This window comes from Phascolarctos cinereus, unplaced genomic scaffold (genome assembly GCF_003287225.1).
Source record: "Phascolarctos cinereus isolate Bilbo 61053 unplaced genomic scaffold, phaCin_HiC Scaffold_1;HRSCAF=81, whole genome shotgun sequence".
Taxonomy (NCBI): Eukaryota; Metazoa; Chordata; class Mammalia; order Diprotodontia; family Phascolarctidae; genus Phascolarctos; species Phascolarctos cinereus.
The window spans coordinates 100,640,350-100,664,095 of record NW_027555514.1 but is presented as its reverse complement, the minus strand read 5'-3'; the positions used below and the strand labels follow the sequence as shown (position 1 = coordinate 100,664,095).

General features: G+C 41.4%; 1 protein-coding gene across 5 annotated transcripts in view; it reads left to right on the top strand.

Annotated features, from left to right (window-relative positions):
* Positions 1 to 8,962: 8,962 nt before the first annotated feature.
* The window catches only part of EPHB6 (EPH receptor B6), a 24,288-nt gene continuing 9,504 nt past the window's right edge, over positions 8,963 to 23,746 (top strand). Inside the window, exons 1-2 of one of the 5 annotated variants that reach the window (XM_020998051.2) lie at positions 8,963 to 9,039; positions 23,258 to 23,458. In XM_020998051.2, coding sequence (XP_020853710.1) covers positions 23,362 to 23,458 — 97 coding nt within the window. In that variant the 5' untranslated portion in view covers positions 8,963 to 9,039; positions 23,258 to 23,361. Of the gene's footprint in view, positions 9,359 to 23,257; positions 23,459 to 23,746 lie in introns of all 5 variants that reach the window. The other 4 variants (XM_020998054.2, XM_020998049.2, XM_020998050.2 and 1 more) reach the window with 4 other exon arrangements.

Genomic DNA, 23,746 nt, shown 5'->3' with positions numbered 1-23,746 from the left:
TTGGCGTTATCACAATACTTTGCTTATACTTTCATTTGGCATTCCCTGGATCCTACTTTGTATTATAGAAATGTGTGTACATTGCATCCTTTCACCTTTTCAGTTCTTTAATGATGAAGGACCGATAATGTTTGTAGTCACATCATGTGAGCAAAATGAGTTTCTAGAAGTGAAAAAAAAAAAACTGATTTCATTCCAAGCACAATAGTTCTTTCTTAGAACCTTAGATACCTTTCTTAAATTAGTTATATAAGACTTAAATTCTAAAGGTCATCCATATGGTAAATAACTTAATGGGCATCATAATGGGTGTACTATGATATAGTCAGAAAGGATAGAGATAATTTTACCTTCAGTTTCAGTATACATGCTTCTAATAAAGCTGGTAAGTACATATTTGCATTTTGCTGTTTTATATAGAAAATTTTTCAGTGAAGTTGTTTTTATTGTTATCAATTCACTCCTAAAACTGCTTGGCGGTTATAAAATTAAATCCGGAGTCTACATTTGATGGCTTTTTCAGCTGCAGAGAAGAAGAGTTTTCAATCCTATATACAAGACACATTGGGGACTTTCCAGAGGTCACTGGAAACATTGATTAGGAGAGTTTCAATTTAGCTCTGTGGAGAGAAGTCACGCTACATAAGACATAGAAGAGCAATAGTAACAATTCTGATGATAAAAATATCTAATATTTATATGGTACTTTAAAGTTTGGAAAATGCTTCATATATGTAATGGGGATGGACTGGCCTGTGAGGGCTAGTCCTTGAACCATTTCCAGATATTCTCAGACTGGTTTCAACCTGAGTGACCATGCTGAAGCTTAGGTTAAGCTGTTTCTGGTTTTATATATAACTAAATGGCTATCCTACATGACAATGCAGAACATGATATAATGAATTTCATTGTTTTCTTTATTGTGGACTCTTTAAAATGAATTAAAGAAGCAAGTAGATTGTTAAGAAGATGACATCTGAGAATGGTTTTTGAATTTCTGGACCACAGCTTAAAATAATGGAATGATGGGCATGTTGGCAAGAGATAGAGTATACCTAATAAGAGCTACTAAAATAAGCTACATATTTTTAAGTGGTCAAAGGATATAAAAAATTCTCAAATGAAGAATTTTAAACTATTAACAAATATATGAAAGACTGCTCCAAAATGCTAATAATAAGAACGTAAATAAAAATAATTCTTGGGTTCACCTGACATCTTCCAAATCGGCAAAGATGACCAAATATGGAAATTTTCATTGTTGGAGAGATCCCAGGAAGACAGACACACTGATACTCTGATGGTGAAGCTGTGAATTTGTCCAGTTATTTTGGAAAGCACTTTGGCTGTATCCTTAAAAAATGACTAAAATTTTCATTTCCTTTTGCCCATGCTTCCCACTGTTAAGTAGAGACTCTAAGAATAACAAAGAGAGAAATAAAGATACCATATGTGCAAAAAAAATCAGTGAACCAAACAAAAAACTCACAGTAGCACTTTTGTAGTAAAACAAAGAATTGAAAATAAAATAGGTGCCTACTGAATGTAAACAAACTATGGCACATGAATGTAATGTATCATTACTATACAATAAGAGATGAAGAACATGAATGATTCAGGAAAGCATGAGAAGATTTATATGAACTGATGCATAACAGAATAAGCAGAATGAGAAAATGAACATATAGAACTAAAATGATGTAAATGGAAAAGAGAAAAAATGAAACGTGAGAAAATATAAAGATTAAGCTTGGCCCCAGAAAAGAGCTGAAAAAATGCATTTTCCTTCTCTCTTTCAAAAGTGGACTGTGGGTATGTGTATTGTTAATACTATCAGACATGATCTTTGTATCGATTGCTTTTGTTGGAATTCTTTTTTTTCCCTTTTCTTCTAGAAATGTTATAAAAGTTGATTTGGCAGGCAGGGTAGAGGCAAGGAATCTATTCAGAAATCAAGTTTTAAAAAAGATATTCATAAAAAAGAAAAATGGGCTTGCCTGAAGTCTTTCAAATTTAATAAGTGCTTAAAACTGAAAAGAACAGAGAGAAAGAACTGTCTGTATTTTCTGGAGTCTAGAGCTTCTAAGTTATATGCTATAAAGAGTAGAATACACTGTAGGAAAAATATCAATGAAGAAGCCCAGAAATTAAAGATCAAATAGAAGAAAGGATTTTGTTCTTTTACCTCTGATATATCTATATACAAATGAACATTGTATAGGTATCAAGCAATGTGAACCACAGTTTGTAATCTGACCTTATTGGTATCACTGAGATTTGATGGGATGAGACATAAGATTGAAATATGGCTCCAGAAGGGTAGAACATTCAAAAGGAACAGGGCTGATAAAAGAGGAGAGGAAGTAGGATAGTAGAGAAGAGTTATGGGACAAAATTTCATGAGGAAATACAAGAGCTGTAAGGGGTTTGATTGATAGCATTCAGTGAAAATCAACACAAGCAGAAATAAAAGAGGTATGGTTATCAGATTATATGACAGATCAACTAAATGGGAGGAAATAGATGATATTCTCCTTCCATTAAAATGTAAGTTCCTTGAGAGCAGGGACTGTCTTACATTTCTATGTGTATCCCCAGTCCTTATGAAAGTGCTTTGCACATTGTAAGTACTTAGTAAATACTTCATTCATTCATTCAAGATGAATCTTGAAAACCAATTCCAAGCTTGGCACAGTATTATGATATAGTAATTATGGAGACCTTCAATTTTTCAGACATAAAAATCATAGCATTGTGACTTAGTGAATGAAGAGCTGGTACTTGCAGTCAGAAGGAAACGGCAAAACACTTCAGTATCTCTGTCAAGAAAACCCCATATGGAGAAACAAAGCATCCGATACAACTGAAGAATGACCTAGCAACAACAACACTTGCAGTCAGGAAGACTTGAGTTCTAGTTCTGCCTCTGACACACACACTCTCTCTAGATTCTAGGCAAGCCTATTAATCTCTCAGTGCTTTATGGAACTCACTGAGACTGTGCGTGTGTGTGCGCACATGCATGTGCATGCCTTTCGGAGGCAATCAGGATTAGGTGACTTGCCCAGAGTCATACAACCAATGTCTGAGACCTCATTTGAACTCAGGTCCTCCTGACTCCAGGGCTGGTGCTCTATCCACTGTGCCATATAGCTGCTCCTCTGAGGCTATGTGTTGCAGAGAAGATGCCTACCTGCACTAGTTGAGTTAATGTTCTCACCTGAGTGCTCCCTCTACCAATTAAATCACAGATCCATAGGAGTTCACATCTTTACAAAACTTTAAAGATTAAAAAGTGTTTTGCATATGTTTTTCTGTTCCTCATAACCACTAGAACTTCTGTCCATCTTATCTGTCTGTTTCTCTCTTCCTCTCTCTCTCTCTCTCTCTCTCTCTCTCTCTCTCTCTCTCTCTCTCTCTCTCTCCCTCCCTCTCTCTCTCTCTCTCTCTCTCTCTCTCTCTCTCCTCTCTCTCTCTCTCCTCTCTCTCTCTCTCTCTCTCTTCTCTCTCTCTCTCTCTTCCCTTTCCTCTATCTCTTTCTCTGTCACCAAAAGCATAGAAATTAGTAATTCCTTCACCTGTTTTTATAATTTTATCTTTCAAAAGATTGAAAGAGTAATGAGGGACATTACCATTCTAGATCCAGTTCTCATCAAGGAGGAATTTATTGCTAGAGTGAACATGAGAGAGACCTTGGTGAGAAGTGATCACTCCATCTTGGAATTTGTGACAGAAAAGTAGAAGAAATGCAGGTAGAGCATCACATGGATTCTCGAAAAGGAAGTAGGGACCAATTGCCTCACGAAAAGAAAAGAAAAGAAAAGAAAAGAAAAGAAAAGAAAAGAAAAGAAAAGAAAAGAAAAGAAAAGAAAAGAAAAGAAAAGAAAAGAAAAGAAAAGAAAAGAAAAGGAGAGGAAAGGAGAGGAAAGGAAAGGAAAGAAAAGAAAAGAAAAGAAAAGAAAAGAAAAGAAAAGAAAAGAAAAGAAAAGAAAAGAAAAGAAAAGAAAAGAAAAGAAAAGAAAAGAAAAGAAAAGAAAAGAAAAGAAAGTATTGATCATGAAAAGCTAGCATGGCTTCATGAAGAACAGATCAAGCCAAATAATTCTATTTTTTATATAGAGTTATTAGACTAGTAAGTCAGGAGGATGCTATAAATACATTTTGTTTAACTTTTAGGTAAACATTTGACAAAAGTTCTCACACCATTCTCATGGGCAAGATGAAGAGATGTGGGCTAGAAAGTGCTAGATAATAAATAGGTTGGTTCAGAACTAGTTAAATGGTTAGATCCAATAAGTAATTAAAACTGGCATTATGTGGACTGGGAAGGAGCATCCCCAAGGATCTGCTTAGTCCTGTTCTATTTGCTTGTATTCAATAATTTGGATTAAAGCAAAAATGGCATTTTAATCAATGGTTGGGATTAAAGCAAAAATGGTATACTTATCAATATGATTTGTTAAATTGTTCAATGACAGTGAAAATTCACAATGATTTTGGTGGCCTAGAATGTTGTGGTCAATCAAATTAAGTGAATTGTGATCATAGACTTGGAGCTGGAAAAGACCTTAGAACTCATATAGATAAACCTCATTTTCTATCACCTATGGCCCAGAACTCTGGGTTAACATAAACAAGGTCTGATCTTGGGGGCTACTCCCATCGTAAATCACTATCTCTTTCTCTCATATTGGCCCACTAAGAGGTTTCTTTAAGAAATCTCAGAATACAGCTAACAGTAACGAGATTCCTGAGTTTAGTAGAAATATTCAAGCTGATGCAGAAAGTGATTATCCAACAATCCATTTTATGTCACAGAAGATACAGAAAATGTAAAAAGCTCATAAATAAATGCATAAAGGACTCAAAACAGCTCATCAATAATCTGTATTATCTCTCCATTTCAATGAGTCTCATTCACTTTTAACAGGTTTCTAAAACACTTAGGACTTGGAAATACATCTCTGGTTTGGATTCCCCCAGAAGAGAAATGTACTAAGTAACTAGTATATGCTAGACAGGCAACTTCTTTTGCCATCAGGCCCATCTTATCCAAATAACTTACTAAGATAGTAAAGCACAAAATTCAGGTCCCTTGTCCCCCTCATACTAGGGTTTTAGTTCCTTACTATTGGGCCTCTTGCTATTGAAATATCTGTACAATATTTTTCCTCTCTCCAAAGAAATTCTCCTTCTCCCAACAACAGATCATCAAACACTCACACTTTCAGTTACTCCTGAAGATAGTGCTGCCTTGGAAACCCCTCTTCTTTCAATGGAAGGTTGAACTTTCAGACTCCTTGACTTGAACTTGGGGTGATCTGTGAAACAACTCTAAGGCTAGTGTTGCAAAAGACTCTCTTCACCCAAGAACTAGGAGACTAGGGTTCAGGAAGAAAAATAAAACAAAACATTGTTTTGGGAACCCTGTGGTCTAGGCATATGTCAACCTCCACCAAGTGCCTCTCCAGAAAGTCTTGATCCTCCATCATTGTCCTAGCTGGTACTATCTTTTGAATGGATAAAGTCTACTTTAAGGTCTCTGTTCTTGGACCCCTGTTCAGAAAATAGAAAATAAAAACAAAAAGTGTCTAGGAACCCAGGAACCCTCCTCTCAGGCTCCAAGATGGAAAAAAAAGAAAACAGCTTACCATGAGCTCTTGCCAAAAGGCAATCATTAATAGTTCTTCTAGAGGCTTGGCCAACACCACCTGCTGCATACTCAAGATCTCTCTAGAAGAAAAGTTACAAAAAGAAAAAGCTTGAATGTTCATCAGCTTCCTTTTATAGACCAGCACAAAGAAGGCGGCTCCTCCCATAGGAGCATGTCTTTCCAAGAGTACAAACCAATCAGTAGGCAGCCCCAGTAGCAAAACCCATCCTTCAAGAGGTGCCAAAGGGTGTCTCCATAACAAATTAGTCATCTTGGGGGCATCCCCAATCTATGAAATTTAATCATATATCTTTAAGTCTTTTCAAAAAGGGGCTGATAGGCATGTCCATACCTGCCATAAGGAGAAGCTTTCAAAAGTTCAAAATGAAGGTTTGCCACCCTGTAAGCTCAACAAGCTGATCTGGGAACTCCCTCAACCCTCAATAAACTCCCTACACACAGAATAAGAAACTGAGGCCTACAAAGGTTGAGTTGCTCACTGTTAATCAGAGCTTAGCACTCAGAATTGCAGTTCCAACTCAGGTCTTCTGATGGCATGTAACATCTTATAAACTTGGACTCAAAAAACCAGCTTCACACACACATGCACACACAAATGCACTCATGCACATACACTTGCATGAGCAAACACTGAGGAGGGGGAGGAATGTGGCTAGAAAGCAGTTTATCAGACAAAGAGTTTGGATTTTTCATATGAAAGCTCAACATGAATCATCACTGTGATATGGCAACAAAAAAGCTAATGCTGGCTCAGGCCCAGTTAAGAGAAGCATAGGATCCAGGAGAAGGGAGACAAGAGTCTGGCTGTACTTTGCCCAAAAAAGACATCCCAAGTCATGTCACAGTTTAGAGAAGACACTGATAATCTAGAGAGTTCCCAGAAGGGACCAACCAACATCAGGCCATCCTGCTAATTTTTCACCATTGGTTGAAGGAACTGGGGCTGTTTAGCCTGGAGAATACCAGACATGATAGCTACATCTAAAAAGCTATTACAAAAAAGAGCGATTAGGCCAATCCTGCTGGACCCCTGGAAGGCAAAAGTAGCAGTAATGCGGTGGAAATTGCAAGGAAGTAAATTTAGACTTGATGTAAAGGAAAGCTTCCTAACAATTAGAGCATTCTAAAATGGAATGGGCCATCTTAGGTGGTAGTGGATTTTTCTTGAAAAGGATGAGTGATCACGTTTCAAGTATGTCATGGTGAGCATTTCTTTCAAGGATGGCCTAGACTACATGGTCTTGTGAGGGCACTGGAACTCTGTGGAATGCTGGCTTTGGACTCAGAAAGACCTGAGTTTGAATCCTGCCTCGGATACTTATTAGCTATATGACCCTGGGCATGTCACTTAAGCTCTTTCAGCCTCATTTTCTTTGAAAAGTATTGATATTTTGGTCAGTTTTTAATAGCCAATAATGGCCAGGATTGCATGATCACAGATTTAGAACTGGAAGTGATGAATTTTGAGGTCACCTATCCCAACCCCTTAATTTATAAATGGGGAAACTGAGGCCCAGAGATATCAATTAATCCAAGGTCAAATAGGTAGTAAGTGGCAGAGACAGGGTTTGAATTTATGCCCCTCAGCTATTGCACGGTAGGTAACTGTTGCCTTCCCATTGGTTAGTAATGGAGAGGAACGTACCTTATTACCAGTAATGTTCTGTGGGCAAAAATATTCAATAAAAGATATCATTCAAGAGATGGATGATGACACATGTTGAGATGGGTCACATAGTGAGGTTAAAGAATAACAGATTAACATTCTGTATGTTGCATTGATGCTCCTGTAGAGACCTAGAGGACCATTGCTTTCCATAAAAAATTTATGGGACAATGTAAATGTGCTTCACAGTACATGATGGAAGCCTTGTGATCTCCACTCTGCAAAGTAGCACCCACATTAAGATGACAAATCCCTTGAAGCATTGAAATTTAATTGTTGAATTAATAAATGAATGAAAAGAAGTAGATGAAGAAAAGGAATGATTTGAAAGTTCTGATATTTTTTAAGGGACAACTAGAGGAAACCCAGTCAGGTAATGGATTGTTCCTTGGAGCATCCAGCAGGTGGTAGCAGGATGTCAGAGGAAAGCCTATTACTGGCAGGAGGTGAAACAATTATAAAAATAAAAAATCTACAGTCTCTGGACCTCAGAGAAGGATAGCTTCCCATGCACTGTCCTCTCCCATTCTCTTCATAACCTCTTCTTGATACTAGCTAGAAGTACCTTCCACCATCCTTATCTTTTACTATAGTATTGAAGCAGATAATTTTAAGAACTTGCTTAAACCCAGAGCCTGGGACTCACTCAGTCCTCAGAACAGATAGAGCTTCATTCCCATGCTTCCTTGCCCCATCTCAAGGATGGAGGTAAAAGTATGTGGTCCCCAGGACTCCAACTTAGAACACAGCCAGGGGAAAAAAGAAAATGGGCAGATTCAGCTTAGATCAACAGTGTGACTGTTCCCTCACCCAGATCCCAGCCTCATCCTTTGGACCCTCTCCCAACCCCCACTCCCACCCTCTCCTCAACATTCTTTCAATGTTGCCCTCAACTTTTTCACTTCACTTTGACTCCAATTCATACCCGAGTCTTTACTTCATTTTCCAGTCCCCCACTCAGCATGTTCATTCAGGATCTAGGCTAGCTAAATATAAATGAAGAGAAATCAAAAAGGGAAAGTGTGTGTATATGGAAGGGAAGAGGGTGGTAGCAAGTGTTGGGGTTTGGAAATACCCTTTGGAAACTACCCTGGACAAATTCTTTCTTGTCAGCTTTGCCCCTGTATGCCCGCCCACAAGTCAGGGTGTCCGGATAAGAGGATAAAGGGGGTCCAAATTACGATCTCTACCCCTTTCCCTCCCCTATTCCTTCAGGCCCCTCCAACTGGCTGCTCCACCCATGCATTCCCGCAGGTCTGGAACAGGAGCCGGCAGGATTGTCTAGGCAGCGGCTGCCAATGTCCCTCCCACCTTCCCACTTGGCATAATCCCCGAAGCCACTCCACGCCCTCCTGCGTGCCACCTTCTCATGGAGTCCACGGGGCTTGGGGGTTGGGCAGGGGGCAGAGAAGCACCGTTCTCCCCATCAGAGACCACGTCTCCCGGTAGTGGGGAAGGGTCTGCACGTAGCTCGGTCCCCCAGCCGCGGGAGAGGCTGCCGAGACTGGGAAGACCTCCTCCTACAGCCCCAGAGAGAGTAGAAGGCAGATGAAGGGGGTGGAGAAGAAGCTGGAGATAGGACGGGCGCAGTGGGAGGGGTCGAAGAGGGGGCGGGGGCCGGGCGGCGCTCGGGAGGCGCGGGCGGCGGCGGCTGTAGCGGCGGGACCTGGACTGGGGTCCGGAGCAAGCATAGCCGAAGGTGAGAAGGAGCTGTCCCTTCCCGATCCTTCTGCTCTCCTCCTACCCTGGACCCACACCTTGGAGAGCAGACTGCGCCGCCCTTCCCTCTGCGCCCGAGTGCAAGCTCCCAACTCCTCGCGGCAGGCACGTCAGCAGTCACCGAGCTGATCGCGGCGGGTCGCGGTGGCTAAGAACTTGGGGGAGAGGGGGCTCCCGCCCCAGAGCAGAGGGGGAGGGCTTGGGCATCGCGGAGGGAAGCCCCGCGCCCTGCCCTCCCGGGAGAGCTGCAGGTACCGGGAGGCGTGGGGACTCGTGCTTACCTCTCCCTAGGCGGGAAGGTGAGCCCTAGAAATGGGGGAGGGGGCGTGGAGGGGGCATTTGAGGGAAGGGAGTTGGCCCAAGGAGTGGAAGGGTCGAAGAGGTTTTGCTTGATAATGGGCTGACTGCCCAGATGGACTTTGCATGATGGTGGACTGCCCAGCAGAGCCTCTGCAAGGTCCGAGGAAGTACCTGGGACAGGATGGAAAGGTCTGAAGCGACCTGTCCTGAGTTTTGTCACCCAGCGACTTCCTTGTCTGCCTGTTCTGGGCTAGCCAAAAGGTCCAGGACCTGACAACTCTGTCCCCTCCCCTTTCAACTTGCTAAGAGTGCGGACCCTTCTTCCTGCATCTGCACCCAAAAACAACCCTGTTTTTAACTTGCGAGACCTCTGAGAGGGTGAGACTGATAACTTGTAACCAGATCTCTCTTCATCCCCCCCATTCCAATGACTTAGGACATCTACTGAGATCCTAAGTGGAACTAAATGTGGAGGAGTGTGTGTGTGTGTGTGTGTGTGTGTGTGTGTGTGTGTGTTGAGGGGCGGGGGTGGGGAGGGGGAAGGAACAGAGTAGAGTTTACATTCTATCTTGCCCCTACTCCTTACTATGTGCCTACCCCGCCCTCAATTCAAGACCTGGAGGTTGGGTAGGGGAGACTCGATACAGCTTTTGCATCCCCTACACAACCTGTAAACTTAAGCTTCAGTCTTCTCCCATGTCCACACCCCAGCTCCACTCACCTCTCTTTCTGACTTGGTTCACCCCACCCCACCTTGGCAGCCCAACATCCTGGCACCCTGTGCCCGCCTTCCCCTGGGGGAGGTGGCAGGAGCCCAGCAGCATAGTTCGTGTTGTAATGGCCCTGGCATTAGGCTGAGAAAGTCAGGGCTAAGTCTTTTTCCACCCAATTGGTTCCACCCTTCAGGGGAAATTTGGCTCAGGAGGGAATGTAGGAGTCCAGGGCTGCTTCTTAGACTGAGGGGTTGTAGGAAAAGGTCAGAATGCCCAGGGCCTATTTCCAGTGCTGAGATGTGGGAGGAGGGGTTGAGATGGTGTATTGATACCATCTGAGGGCATCACTTATAGACATGGTGTTCTGTTGTGGACAAGTCAGGGTTGAGGGGGAGCCTCCCTCAATACCTAGAAGGAATGCTGGCACTGGGACTCCAGTTCAATGCCCAGGGAAAAACATGGCAAGTAACTATGCCTGAGGATTAAGGGAAGATGGTGAGGGGGAGGAAAGCAAGGCAAAAAAGAAGGCCCTCTGGTGTCTTCCCCTGCCCAGGGAGGGCCTGGTGTCCTCAAGATAAAAAGTAGGTAAACTGAGGGACAGTAAGGGGCACCAGGGCAGAAATGGGAGGGGGCTAGAAAGCTGCAGGCTCCCCCTAACCATTCTATTCTCCTCTGGTCTCAGCTTGCTTTCCCTTTTCAAGCCCTTCTGAAAACACAGGTGGACATAGATTGAAGAAAGGAAAAGAGGGTGGGGGTTGGCCATTTGTGAGGGCTGCTATTCTGAGACAAATTCAGATGCATGGCCAGAGATACATACCAACACGAGGATGTGGGGAGCCCCTGTCATCTACCAACAGAGCCACATGCTTTCACACACACACACACACACACACACACACACACACACACACACACACACACACAAAGAGACACCCCCTATGGCATACACCCAATCTCACACGCAGTCTCTTAACAAGACATATGTTTTTATACAACCTCATTTTTTTTCACATTCATACACTATCATAGACATTCATAGGCTAGCTTACACTAGCTTTCGTTCACACACATTTGCTGCCCCCAAACACTTAGCCAAAACACTTTCCTATGCTGTCACACCCACATCCACACCCACTTAGTTTATGGTGATCTCAGCTGGAAGGGACTATACAAACACCACACACCTCAAAAGCTGCCCCTAGTCGCCCCCCTATTCTGGGAGTGGGAGGTACATATGTCTACAGATGCTGCTTGCTCTGAGGATATCATGTTAGAGACACTCTCTGCAGGACAGGCTCGGAGCCTCAGTAAACATCATAGAACTAGGCTGTGCCCTACCCTGCCTCTAGTCCCTTCCTCCCAAACACACAAACAAAAGAAAAATAAAGCCATATTTCTTCACCCCCCTCCTGCTCCCCAGTTAGGTTATGAGTCTTACACATGGGTGTATATTGACTGTTCCCCATGGGCCTCTACTAAAAATGAGCTGTTGAGGAGGAGGGATCGTGGAGTGTTGAGGAGAATTATGAAGAGGTTTTCCAAGGTGGAGATGAAAGCTATAAGCTTACAGGGCTGCACTGATCAGGGATTATATAGGAATTTCCTGAGAGTTTAACAGCTGCAAAGCAAGACCCAGGAATGGCCCTATGGTGCTGACCCTCCCACTCTGATGCCAGGGATAACAGGTGGGAAGCCCTGCCCAGTTTCAGAACCAGCCACAGATCTACTGTCCCCATATCGTTCCATCTGTTCCTTCTCCCTACTCTGTCCCTGCCCTCTAGATCACCATATTCCAATCTAAGGGTGAAAATATGGCTTGGGAGGCAGGACTCATGGGTTTCCTTTACAGCTTTACACCTTTACATTGGTTATGTGTCCTGGACCATACCCTGACTTGTCTCTTCATCCATTTTTTTCTCTTTGTGGTTTTCTGTGTCCTCCCTACCCAGGGAGATAGTGTGAGAGAAAACAAAGTGTTATCAAGGTAACAATCTCTACTTCTTGGGAGAGAGCATTAGCAAATCCTAGGATGAAGGTTATTTACTGTGTTGTTTATTATTTCTGTGATTACTATTTCTTTAGTCATGTTCTTGGTGCCCCCAGCTTCTCCATCTCAGCTTTCATCCTATTTATGCAAAGTTTCAGAAATTTCAAAGCCATGCATGGAGAAAAGAAACATTTTAGTTAAATTTGGGGGAAAAAAACTGAAATAGATACTACGCCTTTTAAAGCACCTTCTACAAATCTAACATAACTGTAATTTTAGAACTTTAAAAACCATATTATTTTTAATTGAGTTGTTCATAAAATTATCAGGGCTGCTATGTTAGATTTAAACATAGTTAATGTGGGCAGTAATTACACATCAAATATTGGAATCTACTTTTACATATTTTAATATATGGTATAAATGAGGCTACAGGCTGCTGAACTTTAAGGAATGTATCATCTCCTATTTTTGTTTACCATTTTATGAGAGTTAGCAAAAACCTGAGATCAAAAGAGACTATAGCAAAGCCAAAAAAAGGGTTTTTTTTATTAATTTGACATTTTCCACAATTTCAAATGGAACTAGAAAGTAATATATTTTTTTAATAAATAAGGCGGAAAACCAAATGAGCTCATTAGACTTACTTTTACCACAAAAAACCTCTGTCCAATCAGTCTCATTTTCTATGCTATCACTATCAACCTTTTCTATTTCTTCTGACGATCCATTTTTTGTGTCTTCCTGGCCTTCTGAAAGCTGAACATTTGCCTGGATTGAGACAAGCCCCTCTACTTCACAAGTCAGTACATTTCTTGAATCAGTGTAAATACATCCAAACAGAAACCAGTTTCTTTTACAGATCAAAGAAGACTCTGAAACACGAAAGAAGCAAAAGGAATCAGGGGCTTTTGTCCTGTAAGGGACTTGGCACCATGTTGTAGGAGTGATTTGCTTGGCAGAATCCCAACTTTCATTCCTTGACCAAGCACCTGAGAACATTGTCTATTATGCTCCAATGGAAAATGTCTTTCCAACATCGAGTCATAGGTGGATTGCTTGTTTTGCAGCCTAGTTAAAGGCAAGACTAGCTTTGTCTTCACTTACATTTCTGCCTTTGAATCTTGGACCAAGAGATTTGTAGCTGTGTTGATTAGTTGGCACCAAAAATCTGCTTTCTTAAAGAAGTCTTTTATTTAACTTTTTTCTGTACCAATAAGTAGGGCTCCATGGCAGGTATCAAAATCTGTGGATGTTTGATAAAGAATTGTCAAAGAATGTCTGACAAAAGAGCACTGTGATTCAGATACAGTGCATGCCTTAGAACCTTCATGGATTTCTGCTGCTGAATGCTGTCATTCTCACTAAGCAAAATGTTCTTCCATTTCTGGGTATTTTAAGACTTTTATTCCTTCTTGTAGAGATCCTTTAGGTTTTTAAAAAGTATACTCTCCAAGGACAAAAAGTTAGTGTGATAGAAAGAAAAGAGTAATAAAATTGGAATCAGAGGACTTGTATTCAAATCCTGACTCACCTGCTTAATACCTATGTGACTGTGGACAAGTCACTTCAACTTTCTAGTTTTCAATTTCCTTCATTTGTAAAATAAAGGGATTGGTCTAGACTAGAAGTTCTTAGCTTTGTGTTTGTGTGCTGTGGACTCTCTTTGGCTGCCTGGTGAAGACAGCTAAGCCCTTTTCAGAATAATAGTTTTAAAGGTATAAAATAAAATACCTGGGGTTTCAACAGAAACCAATTATACTGAAATATAGTTATCACCTAATAAAAAAAAAGTTCACGGACCCCAGATTAAGAACCTTTGGGCAACATAATTTGTACAGTCCCTTCTGGTTCTCAATCTATGATCCTCTGCCATTGCTGGTTTCTCCCATTGTGCTTTACTGAAGCACCATGTCATGAATGCCAAGATTCACACCTGGCCCATGAGCTACCCTGACCTGCATTCAACTTCCTACTCTCAGATATGGTCTAGGAACCTTTGCTTTCATCCCCAGAGCACAATCATCTTGTGATCTTAAGAGAATACCCTTGAACCTGAGATTCAGAACCTGCCAGAATTTTCTGTCCCCTTAGAACTCTGAATTTATAGAGCCAGTAAAGGGAGAAGGAAAGAAGGAAACAATCATTTATTAAGCACCTACTATGTTCCAGATGCTGGGATAAATGCTTTAACAAATATCTCATTTGAACTTCATGACAACCCTGGGAGGTAGGTGCTAATCATTATTGCCATTTTACAATTGAGGAAACTGAGGCAGAGGTTAAAGGACTTGCCTAGGATCACACAACTAGTCAGATTTAAACTCAGGTCTTCCAGACTCCAGGCCTAGCACTCTGTCCACTGTGCCACCTAGCTAAACCTAATTAACTGATCATTAATTACCTATCTCTTGTCTTCTTCCATTTCTGGAGTCTCTAGGTACCCTTTCTTTCTATTTTCTTTGCCTCTTTCACCTCTCACTCCTGTCTTCACAAATAATGTTTCTAGATAAGAGAATTAGAAGCATGTAAAGAAAATCCAGGGCTAAATAACCCTAAACTTCATAAGCTACCCCATACTAAAATTTCTCTGTGTTGTATGCCATTTATAGGAGGGGGGAAGGTATAGATACATAATGACCAACAAGGAAATTATTGCACCTAAAAAGAACCCTTTAGGAGATATAAATCAGGATGCAGGTGAGAGTGCAAACCAGAGACCAAGCTAGACCCAGTAGACTGTGAGCTCCTCAAGGGCAGAGATTTGCTTTTGCCTTTATTTCCTCAGTGCTTAGCACGGTGTATAACACATAGTAGGCACTTAAGAAATGCTTATTGACTGAGTGATCAGGAACCAAAGATTCTTAGGAACAGCCAGTCTAAGAAATGAAGTGGAAGTAGGAAAGCAAGGACTAGAATGGCAACATTGAGTTGAGGCTATCTGTGGGAAAACAGGAAGCCTGATAACAGGAGTTGTTGGCAAAATGACTCTATGATATAATCTTCCTTTTCAAAACTCTACCCTTTTATCTTGGCAAAACATGTGGTCTACCCTACCTCCTTGGTCTGATGTGCCAGCTCATAACCACATTTGTACACAGACCAGGCCTCCTGGTTGTCCTGCTAAGGTTCTATGGGAATAGACACCAACCTTCCCCCTAATATAAAAGTTCTTAACCTAAGGGCTCATGAACTTTAAAACACACACATATTTATATGTATATATATATCTGTGTGTGCACATATGTATATTAGATAACTATTTCAATAGAATTGTTTCCTTTTCTAATCCTCTTTTTTATGCATTTAAAAACATTATTCTGAGATATGTTTCATAGACTTCAGATTGTCAAAGTAGTCTATGACATAATAAAGTTATGTTAAAAGTTGAGGGACCTTTGTAGGTATTTTATCAATATGGAGGCTCCAACTGAAATACCATGCTGGAGAGTGTACCCTTAAAATTGTGTGTTCTCCATCTCAAGTTAGCATTTCTCCATCTTGGTAAAGAATTGGTGTTAGCATAGGCCCAGAAAAAGGCTTAAACCAGTTCCATTGTGTTGGGAAAAGTACTGGGAATAGATGAAGATATCATTGAGGGAAGCTACCATTCCTTGATTTAATAGGTTTTGAAATGTCTAATATATAACACACCAAAAGGCAAAGCCTGATATTTACACAGAATCATTCAGGCTTTAGAAGGTCATCTTCCATTCATCTACTTCTTATATCTAAACCAAATTGCATGCATCTTGAAGGATATAGCCATCTCTGCCAACTCATATATGACTATTAAGAGTAAGTGATGCTAATCTCATCATAATAGCATTGAGCTCTCTATATTCATTTGTTACTCTTTTTTTCACAAATGATATTGGGTCTTTGAAAGGGAAGGGGTACAAACCGTTTCTTTCTTCTCTTTGCTCAAAACTCCCACAGAGATACTGTCTCTGGCCTAGCCAGTGAACAGATCCAGCCAGTCAGGATTGGAGCTTGAGATTAATTACACAAATGCATGGTCTACCTGAGAGCCATTTCTCAGTTGTACTAAACACAACAAGATGATTCTTGTGTGAAGGAAGGAGCTCTGGCTCTAAGTCTGGTTTGGGGCAGCCCACACCTTCTCTAGGCCAGACACCTGTTGCTGGAACAGGCCCAAATCCTGGGCAATAGCTGGATTATGGAACATCAGCCACTATTACGAAAAGCCGGTTGGAAGTCATGTGCAGATTGAATATTTCACATTGTTTCTCTAATAAACCCCTTCAACTTTGTGGGTTTGAGTGACAGAGGGTTTCTAGGATACCTGCTTTGTCTAGGAGAAAAAAAAAGAAAAAGAACTGTGATGATAATCTCAACAATCACTTGCTATTTCTGGGGCCATAGGGAAGTCACTTAACCTCTGTAGGCCACAATATTTTTTGCATGATATCTCTATATAGTGTCTCGAGGGTCAGAGGACATGGGTTGAAATCTTTCCTCTAATGCTGCTACCTGTGCAATCACATTTAATAAATGTTGAATAAATAAATGAATGAATGATCCTGGGCAAGTGAATAAACCTCTTTGGGTCTCAGTTTCTTCCTCTGTTAAACCAAAGGGTCAGGTCTAGATATATGATCTTATGACAACAGTGCCTATACTAAGTCCATTAAGTTTGTGGAGATAGTTGACTTCATCAGAGCTCAGACCCACAATAGCCAAGGGCCTGACAATTGGATCTTGAGTATCAGGAACAGATGCACCGTGGTGTGGCCTAGGAAGTCTGTTGGCCTGAGTATGTGTAGGGAAAGGATGGTACTACAACCGCTCTACCCATGGTGACTGGTAGGCCAATTTTCAGGCTTAGTGGAGACTTGAGCCTGGACGATGAGGTACCTAAATTTCACTGGCTACTCCTAATCTTTGCCATTTATCAAATTCCTGTTAGGCAGTCCTAGAGAATACTAGAGCATCTGCCTCGACTTCTTCAGCTGCAACCAAAGACAGGGCTCAGTGCGGTAGCACCATATTTACCTGCCATAATTCAATATGCCATAGGATTTAGGGCTGGAAGTGACTTTAGTGCTTACCCAGGCCAATTCCTCATTTTATAGATAAGGAAAATGAGGCCCAGAGAGAAGTGATTTGCCCAGAGTTATGCAGGTAATAAACAGAAGACCTGGAATGTGTAGGCATAGCTAATGACTCCAAAAATTGATCCAGTAAGACTGGGATTGTGGTTGTTCAGTCATTTTCAGTCATATCTGACTCTTCATGACCCCATTTGGAATTTTCTTAGCAAAACTACTGAAGTGGCTTGCCATTTCCTTCTCTAGCTCATTTTACAGATGAGGAAACTGAGGCAAACAGGGTTAAGTGACTTGCCTAGGATCACACAGCAGTATCTGAGACCAGATCTGAATTCAAGAAAATGACTCCTTCTGACTCCATGGGCTAGTATTCCGTCCCCTGCAGCCCCAAGCTGCCCAGAGCTGGGAGTAGTCTGCTACATTTTTTTTAAGCGGAAGTCTATGAACTTAAAATTATGTTTTTGATAACTACATTTTGATATAATTTATCTCCTTTGTAATCATACACATATCATTTTATGCATTTAAAAATATTCTAAGAAGGGCCCATAGGCTTCACTAGCCAGACTTCCAAGTGAGTCCATAGCACAAGATAGGTTAAGAGCCTTTGGTCTATATCAAGTTCTGACAGTGTCCAGAGGTAGCTGGCATATTGCATCTTTGTCCTTTGCCCCTGATAGAGCTAGAAAATACACTGACTGGCAATATGGGATCTAAGGAGAATGTCAGATATCTTCTTGAACTTCAGAAGAACCTCACTACTACCATCACATTTTTCAATGAGGGATTTCCCTCCATAGGATAGAAAATGGTTCAGTAGGAAATGTGCTGTTTGGTAGCATGGAGGAAAAAAAATACAAAATAAAAGTCATGTTGGTCAGGTGAAGGTTGAAAAACAACTTACTCAGGGTCAGAAACTCTAGGAGACTCTGTGCCCACCCAGGAAAAGAATCTAGGGTATTCCCAGGCCTGCTGGAAAGCAAGGCAACTGACCCCATCTGCTATTGGAGTCAGCTGCTTGCTTCCCAAAGGGTGACAGATGCCCCTGGCTTATGGCCACTTCCCCAGAAGTGTGCTCCCAGGTTTTGTGCAGCCCTTTGCTAGGGATCTTCAATGGTGGTGGGGGTTAGCTGGTGTATAAGCAGCCAGAATTGGGGGAAAAGGAGTCTGAAATAGGCACCAGATGATAAATACTATTGAGTTTCCCACATTGGGGTTGACAAATGTCAGTGATTAGGGTGATCATCAGGTTTGACTAAAAACCAGTTCAAAAAGGGACAGGGCCCAAACTGGCAGCCAGGCAAGATCATAAACTAGAGACCAGACTGAACCAGGAACCACAGTTTCCAGGGAACCCCCAAGTCCAAGAGATGATGGAAGCAGGAAGCCCAGCACCATGGCAGAGATTTAGACCAGAGAAGTCTGAATGGAAATCAGGAGGCTCACACCTAGAAGTGTCAGCCAAATGACTGTCAGGTGCAATCTTCCTCCTTCCTTTTCATTTTTTTCCCCCTTTTGTCAGGGTAACACATATGCTCAGTTCCTCAATCTTGTTCCACTGCATCTGCCCTTGATTCCAACTGCATGTGTTACAGATTGCTTTCTTGCCCTGCCAATTTGGTGATTCCCTTAGAAGGGAGGCCTCAATCTTGTAGTCACGGCCTCTGCCCACCTCAAACCACTTTGGAGAAACAGTCCATCCCTCGGAACTTACTTCATCTAAATTTGGAATTGCTCACCTGGATCCTCTGGTTCCAGATCATTCACCTATTCTCTTAATCCCAGATTCAATTTCATTCAATCCAGAAATCTCCTTGTGATTGGTGATTCTCCACACACAGGCTATGCAGTCCCTTAGCTAAAAAGATACCTAAACTTATCTTTTCCCTTCTTTCCCATAGGGATCCACTCCCACCCCCTCAAAAAAGGAGGGAACTGGAAAGCAGTAGGGCCATAAAATGTAGAAATGGAAGAGACCTCCAGAATTAGAGTCAGGACTTCTTATCGTAGGGTCCACTGACCTAAAAGGGGTCTGTGGATAAACCTCCAGGGTCCAAAAGTGAATGGGGAAAAATACATCTTTATTTTCACTAACCTCGAAGTAAAATCTAGCATTTCCTTCAATGATGAATATAGGCAATAAAACATACTGAGAAGAAGGTCCATCCATAGGCTTCACCAGACTGTCAAAAGGTTCCAAGACACAAAAAAGGTGAAGAATACCTGACCCATTCCACTCCCACCCCCTACCCTTGCTCTTTCTACCAGACCACATTAGAGCAGATAATTCCAATGGTTGTGAATCCTAAATAGAACAGCTTCCATCACCTCAAATTCAGAATAATTCAGCCCCGACACACTCACAAAGGGTACCCCTCCCTTTTCAGGCTTCTGTGTCCTTATTTTATTCCTTGCATTCTTTTTGTCTTGCTTCTTCTTGAAGACAGCAGCTGCGACAGGAGCAGCTTTGATTTGCTTTGTAACTAAATTCATTGGCACTTCTGTAGCTCTTCTGGAGACTGTCCAACTTCATGACGTCAGTACGAAGCAAGTTTAGGCCATGGGATGTACATCCTATTGCAGTAGCATCGGTATTTATCCATTTTGATCTCCCATGATGCTTTCACATTTATTTGCATAGCCAGTCAGCAAAGAAAATATGCTACCACTCCCAGTCTTCTGCCTAGCATTGCTTATTTTACAGCTGAGGTACTCAGCAATGTTATCTGCTCTCTTCTCTTTCTGCATTAAGGTGTGATCATGAAGTTTATAATTCCTTCTCCTACACCTGTGCCCATCCTTCTGTAAGTACCCAGAGGCATGGTGTTTCATTGATTCTTTCCTCCACAAATGTCATTACCTGTTCCCATTCAGACTCTGGAAGGGCTCCCGGGCAAATGGAACGGGGGTCTTAGTCGCTTGCTAACTCCTTGCTGGACTATATTTAAATGACCCACATTATCTGTTCCAGAATAAAAGGTTGCTCTTGGGAAAGATTAATTCATTTTCTCTCTGGTTTTCAGATGCTATCTTCTCTATGAATGAAACCACTTAGTGAATTGATTGCAATTTTCTTAAGGATGTTGATTGCAAAGCCCTTTGTGATGCTGCTGGTATTAAGAAGCTATACTAGCACCTCTGGGCCAAGAACATTGGAAAGAATGATTTGCATTTTCTTCATAGTAGTTTCCTCCCTTTAAACTAACCAAAAGGATTTTTTTTAATGGTCTAATGTAAAGGTGTTTAATGATCTTAGTAGCCTTTGGAAATGCATCTTTAATCTGACGATATTTGCAAATTGCTTTCTCCTTCCCCCTTCAGAATAGTTTGTAGAGTAGAAACTTATTCTTACAGGTGAAGCTGGTCTCACCACTTGCTTGGGGGTGGGGACAACAATCTAATTGCTAAGCTACAGCGTGTATAGTTATGCTTATGGCATTTCCTTCCTCACAGTTAACAATTCAGTCATTTTTCAGTTGTGTCTGACTCTCTGTGACCCCATTTGGTGTTTTCTTGGAAAAGATAGTAGAGTGGTTTATCATTTCTTTCTCCAGCTCATTTTACAGATGAGGAAACGGAGGCAAACCAAGGTAAGTGACTTGTCCAGGATCACAAAGCTAGCAAGTGTCTGAGGCAAGATTTGAACTCAAGGAAAGTCTTCCTGACTCCAGACCTGTCACTCTATCCACTGCGCCACCTAGCTGCCATCCTTACAGAGCTGACTTCACCTCATTGCTAAGGCTAAGTGATTTTACCATATAAATCTCAAGTGAACAGACATTTGGTTATCATTGACATAGGGTGTGAAAATATAATAAACAGACTTAAAATATAATTTAATATTCTTTATTCAAATGAGTATGGAGTCTTACCATTTTGATTAAGATGCATACTCTTTTGAGCTTCCATATAGGCCTCAAGAAAATAGGGCCAGGTGAAGTCAGCCAGTGTCTCACTTCTTTTTACAATCCCAAACCTAGCTTTTTTTTTCTCATTTCTCCCTGCACTGAGCCTTTCAAATAATCAGGACAGTAAACTCCAGATTTCCAAATTCTACAGGAATAAATGAATGTTCCTTCCACATTCACTCCACACTCATCCCTTTGAGACCTGATCAGGAAGACAATACTGTATTTACCAATTTTTTTCTTTCTTTTTTTTTCAACTTTTAAAACACTTTTATTTACAGTCTTGAGTTCCCAATTCTATCCCTCCTTCCCTCTCCTCCTGCATCCCTGAGACTGTAAGCAGTCATATAGAGGTTATACATGTGCAATTATGTAAAATATTTCCATATTAGTCATTTTGTATAAGAAGATTCAAATAAAAGAAAAAAAATGAAAAAAGAAAGTGAAAAATAGCATGCTTCAGTCTGTATTCAATCAATATCAGTTCTTTCTCTGGAGACAGCATGCTTCATCATTAGTTGGTTGGGATTGTTTTGGATCATTGTATTGCTGAGAATAGCCAAGTCATTCACAGTTCTTCATCAAACAATATCATTGTTACTGTGTGCAACATTCTCCTGGTTCTGTTTACTTCACTATTCATCAGTCCATGTAAGTCTTTCTAGGTTTTTCTGAAATCATCCTACTTGTCATTTCTTATGACACAATAGTATTCCGTTACATTCATATACGGCAGTTTGTTTAGCCATTCCCCAATTGATGGGCATCCCTTTGATTTTCAATTCTTAGCTACCACAAAAAGAGCTGCTATAAATACTTTTGTATGAACAGGTCCTTCCCTCTTTTTTTTGGATGTCTCTGGGATAGAGATCTAGCAGCTGTCTACCAATTTTCTGAGCAAAAGTCCACTAGAGGACACCTGCAAGCAAAGAAGGTACTAAATTCTTCTTTCTTAAATGGTGAAAGTTTCCAGAAGTAAAAATAAACCTGCTCTTCTAAAGGAAGGTCACATTGTAATTGCTTGTCTTCAATGTAAGCATCTGTAAAAGTTTGATGCTTTAGATTGTTTTATATGCTTATCTTAGAAGCAGCTACGTGATGCAGTGGACCACATTAGACGTGGAGACAGGAAAACTTGAGTTCAAATCCTCCCTCATATACTTACTGGCTTTGTGACCTAGATGAGTCATTTAACCTTGCTCCGTCTCCATTTCCTCGTCTCTAAAGTAGATATAATAATAGCACCTCCCTTGCAGGATTGTTATGAGAATTAAATGAGATAATAATGGGTGAAGCATTTTGCAAACTTAAAGCAGTATATAAATGCTAGTTATTATTCTGTTGCATAGGTTTGAAAAATAATTCTGGAGAGGAAGAAATAGGTTGCAATATAGAACGCCCTCTAAAAATTTTATTTATTACTTTTTTAAAAATTCAACATTTTTCAGTGAAAAAGATAACGCACAAAAAGCTGCTTTTCCCAGAAATATTCACTTTTTCCTCTACCCTCACCCCTTGGGGAATTCACATCTCTGTTCCTTTCCCCTTCCACTGTAGGCTTTGGCACAACATAGTCTCTCCTCCCTCCCCCTCCTTACTTGTGTTCATGTGTTCCCTTCTTCCATCATGCCCCAGAGCCTTTCATTCCTCCCTCCCTCCTGCTTCACTGCTTCTCTGAAACATTTCAGGCTGCCAGGTCTGACAGCAAAGAAAGAGGGCCCTTTGTGTCCCTAGTAAGGAATGACTGGGGGCAGTTCCATACCCAGCTGCCTTTACTTGCTAAGGAGCTTCTAGGTTTCAAAAGGTGGTTGGGGGTAGGGGAAGAAGAGAGTGAAAGTCAACAAAGAGGCAGAGTCAGAAAAAAATATTCTTCCAGATGAGCATAAAATCAACTGAGATCCCACCCCTATGCCGAAAGTAAGGATGGAGTCAGGTTTATTCCATGTCACTGAGTAGAAAGAAACAAAGGCACAGAAATAGAGCATACTGAACCTTGGGTCCAAACCAAGAGATAGATCAAGGAAAAAGGAGGCACATCCAAATTTTCTTCCAGTTTGAGTGAGTTCACATTGGCACTGGAAAGTGAGCTCAAGACCCTAAGTAAGCTTGGAAACATCTTGAGCCTTGGTGGGTACAATGGTTCATTAAGTCTGTGATCTAGATCGGAGAATTGTAGCTTTCTCTCCCTTCTTTTTCCCTGCTTTGTGTCTCCTCTTAGGGAGTGAGCTTGGATAAGAGATCACTCAGTTCTGAGGGAGCAACAATCCCATCTGGAAGTAGAGATGCTGGCTAGGACAACGGTGAAAATCCCAAAGATGCCCCATGTCAATTAAAAGGGCCACTCAGCCTCGGGGCGAAGTGGGGGATATGGTGTGGATCTGGGTCCTCTTCGTTGTAACTCCGGCTTTAGCCCTTGAAGGTAAGAGGAATAGGAAAGGGATGATAGAGGGCTAATCCTTCTCCCTTCCCCAAAGATAACAGGAAGAAGAGTTGGTGCTTATGGAGAGAGAGTAGAAAAGAGGGATATTTTAAAGGAAAATGCAGGGATTGGAGAAATATAGGAAGAAGGGAGAAAATTTGATGAGTGGTAAACATGATCTGTGGTTGGGGCTTCTCAGGGAGCAAAGCTCAAATGGGTTGTGGAAGGGATGCCATGTTAGGGTAGAAGAGAGGATTAGGAGGCTTATGACAGCTTGTCTTTGGCCAG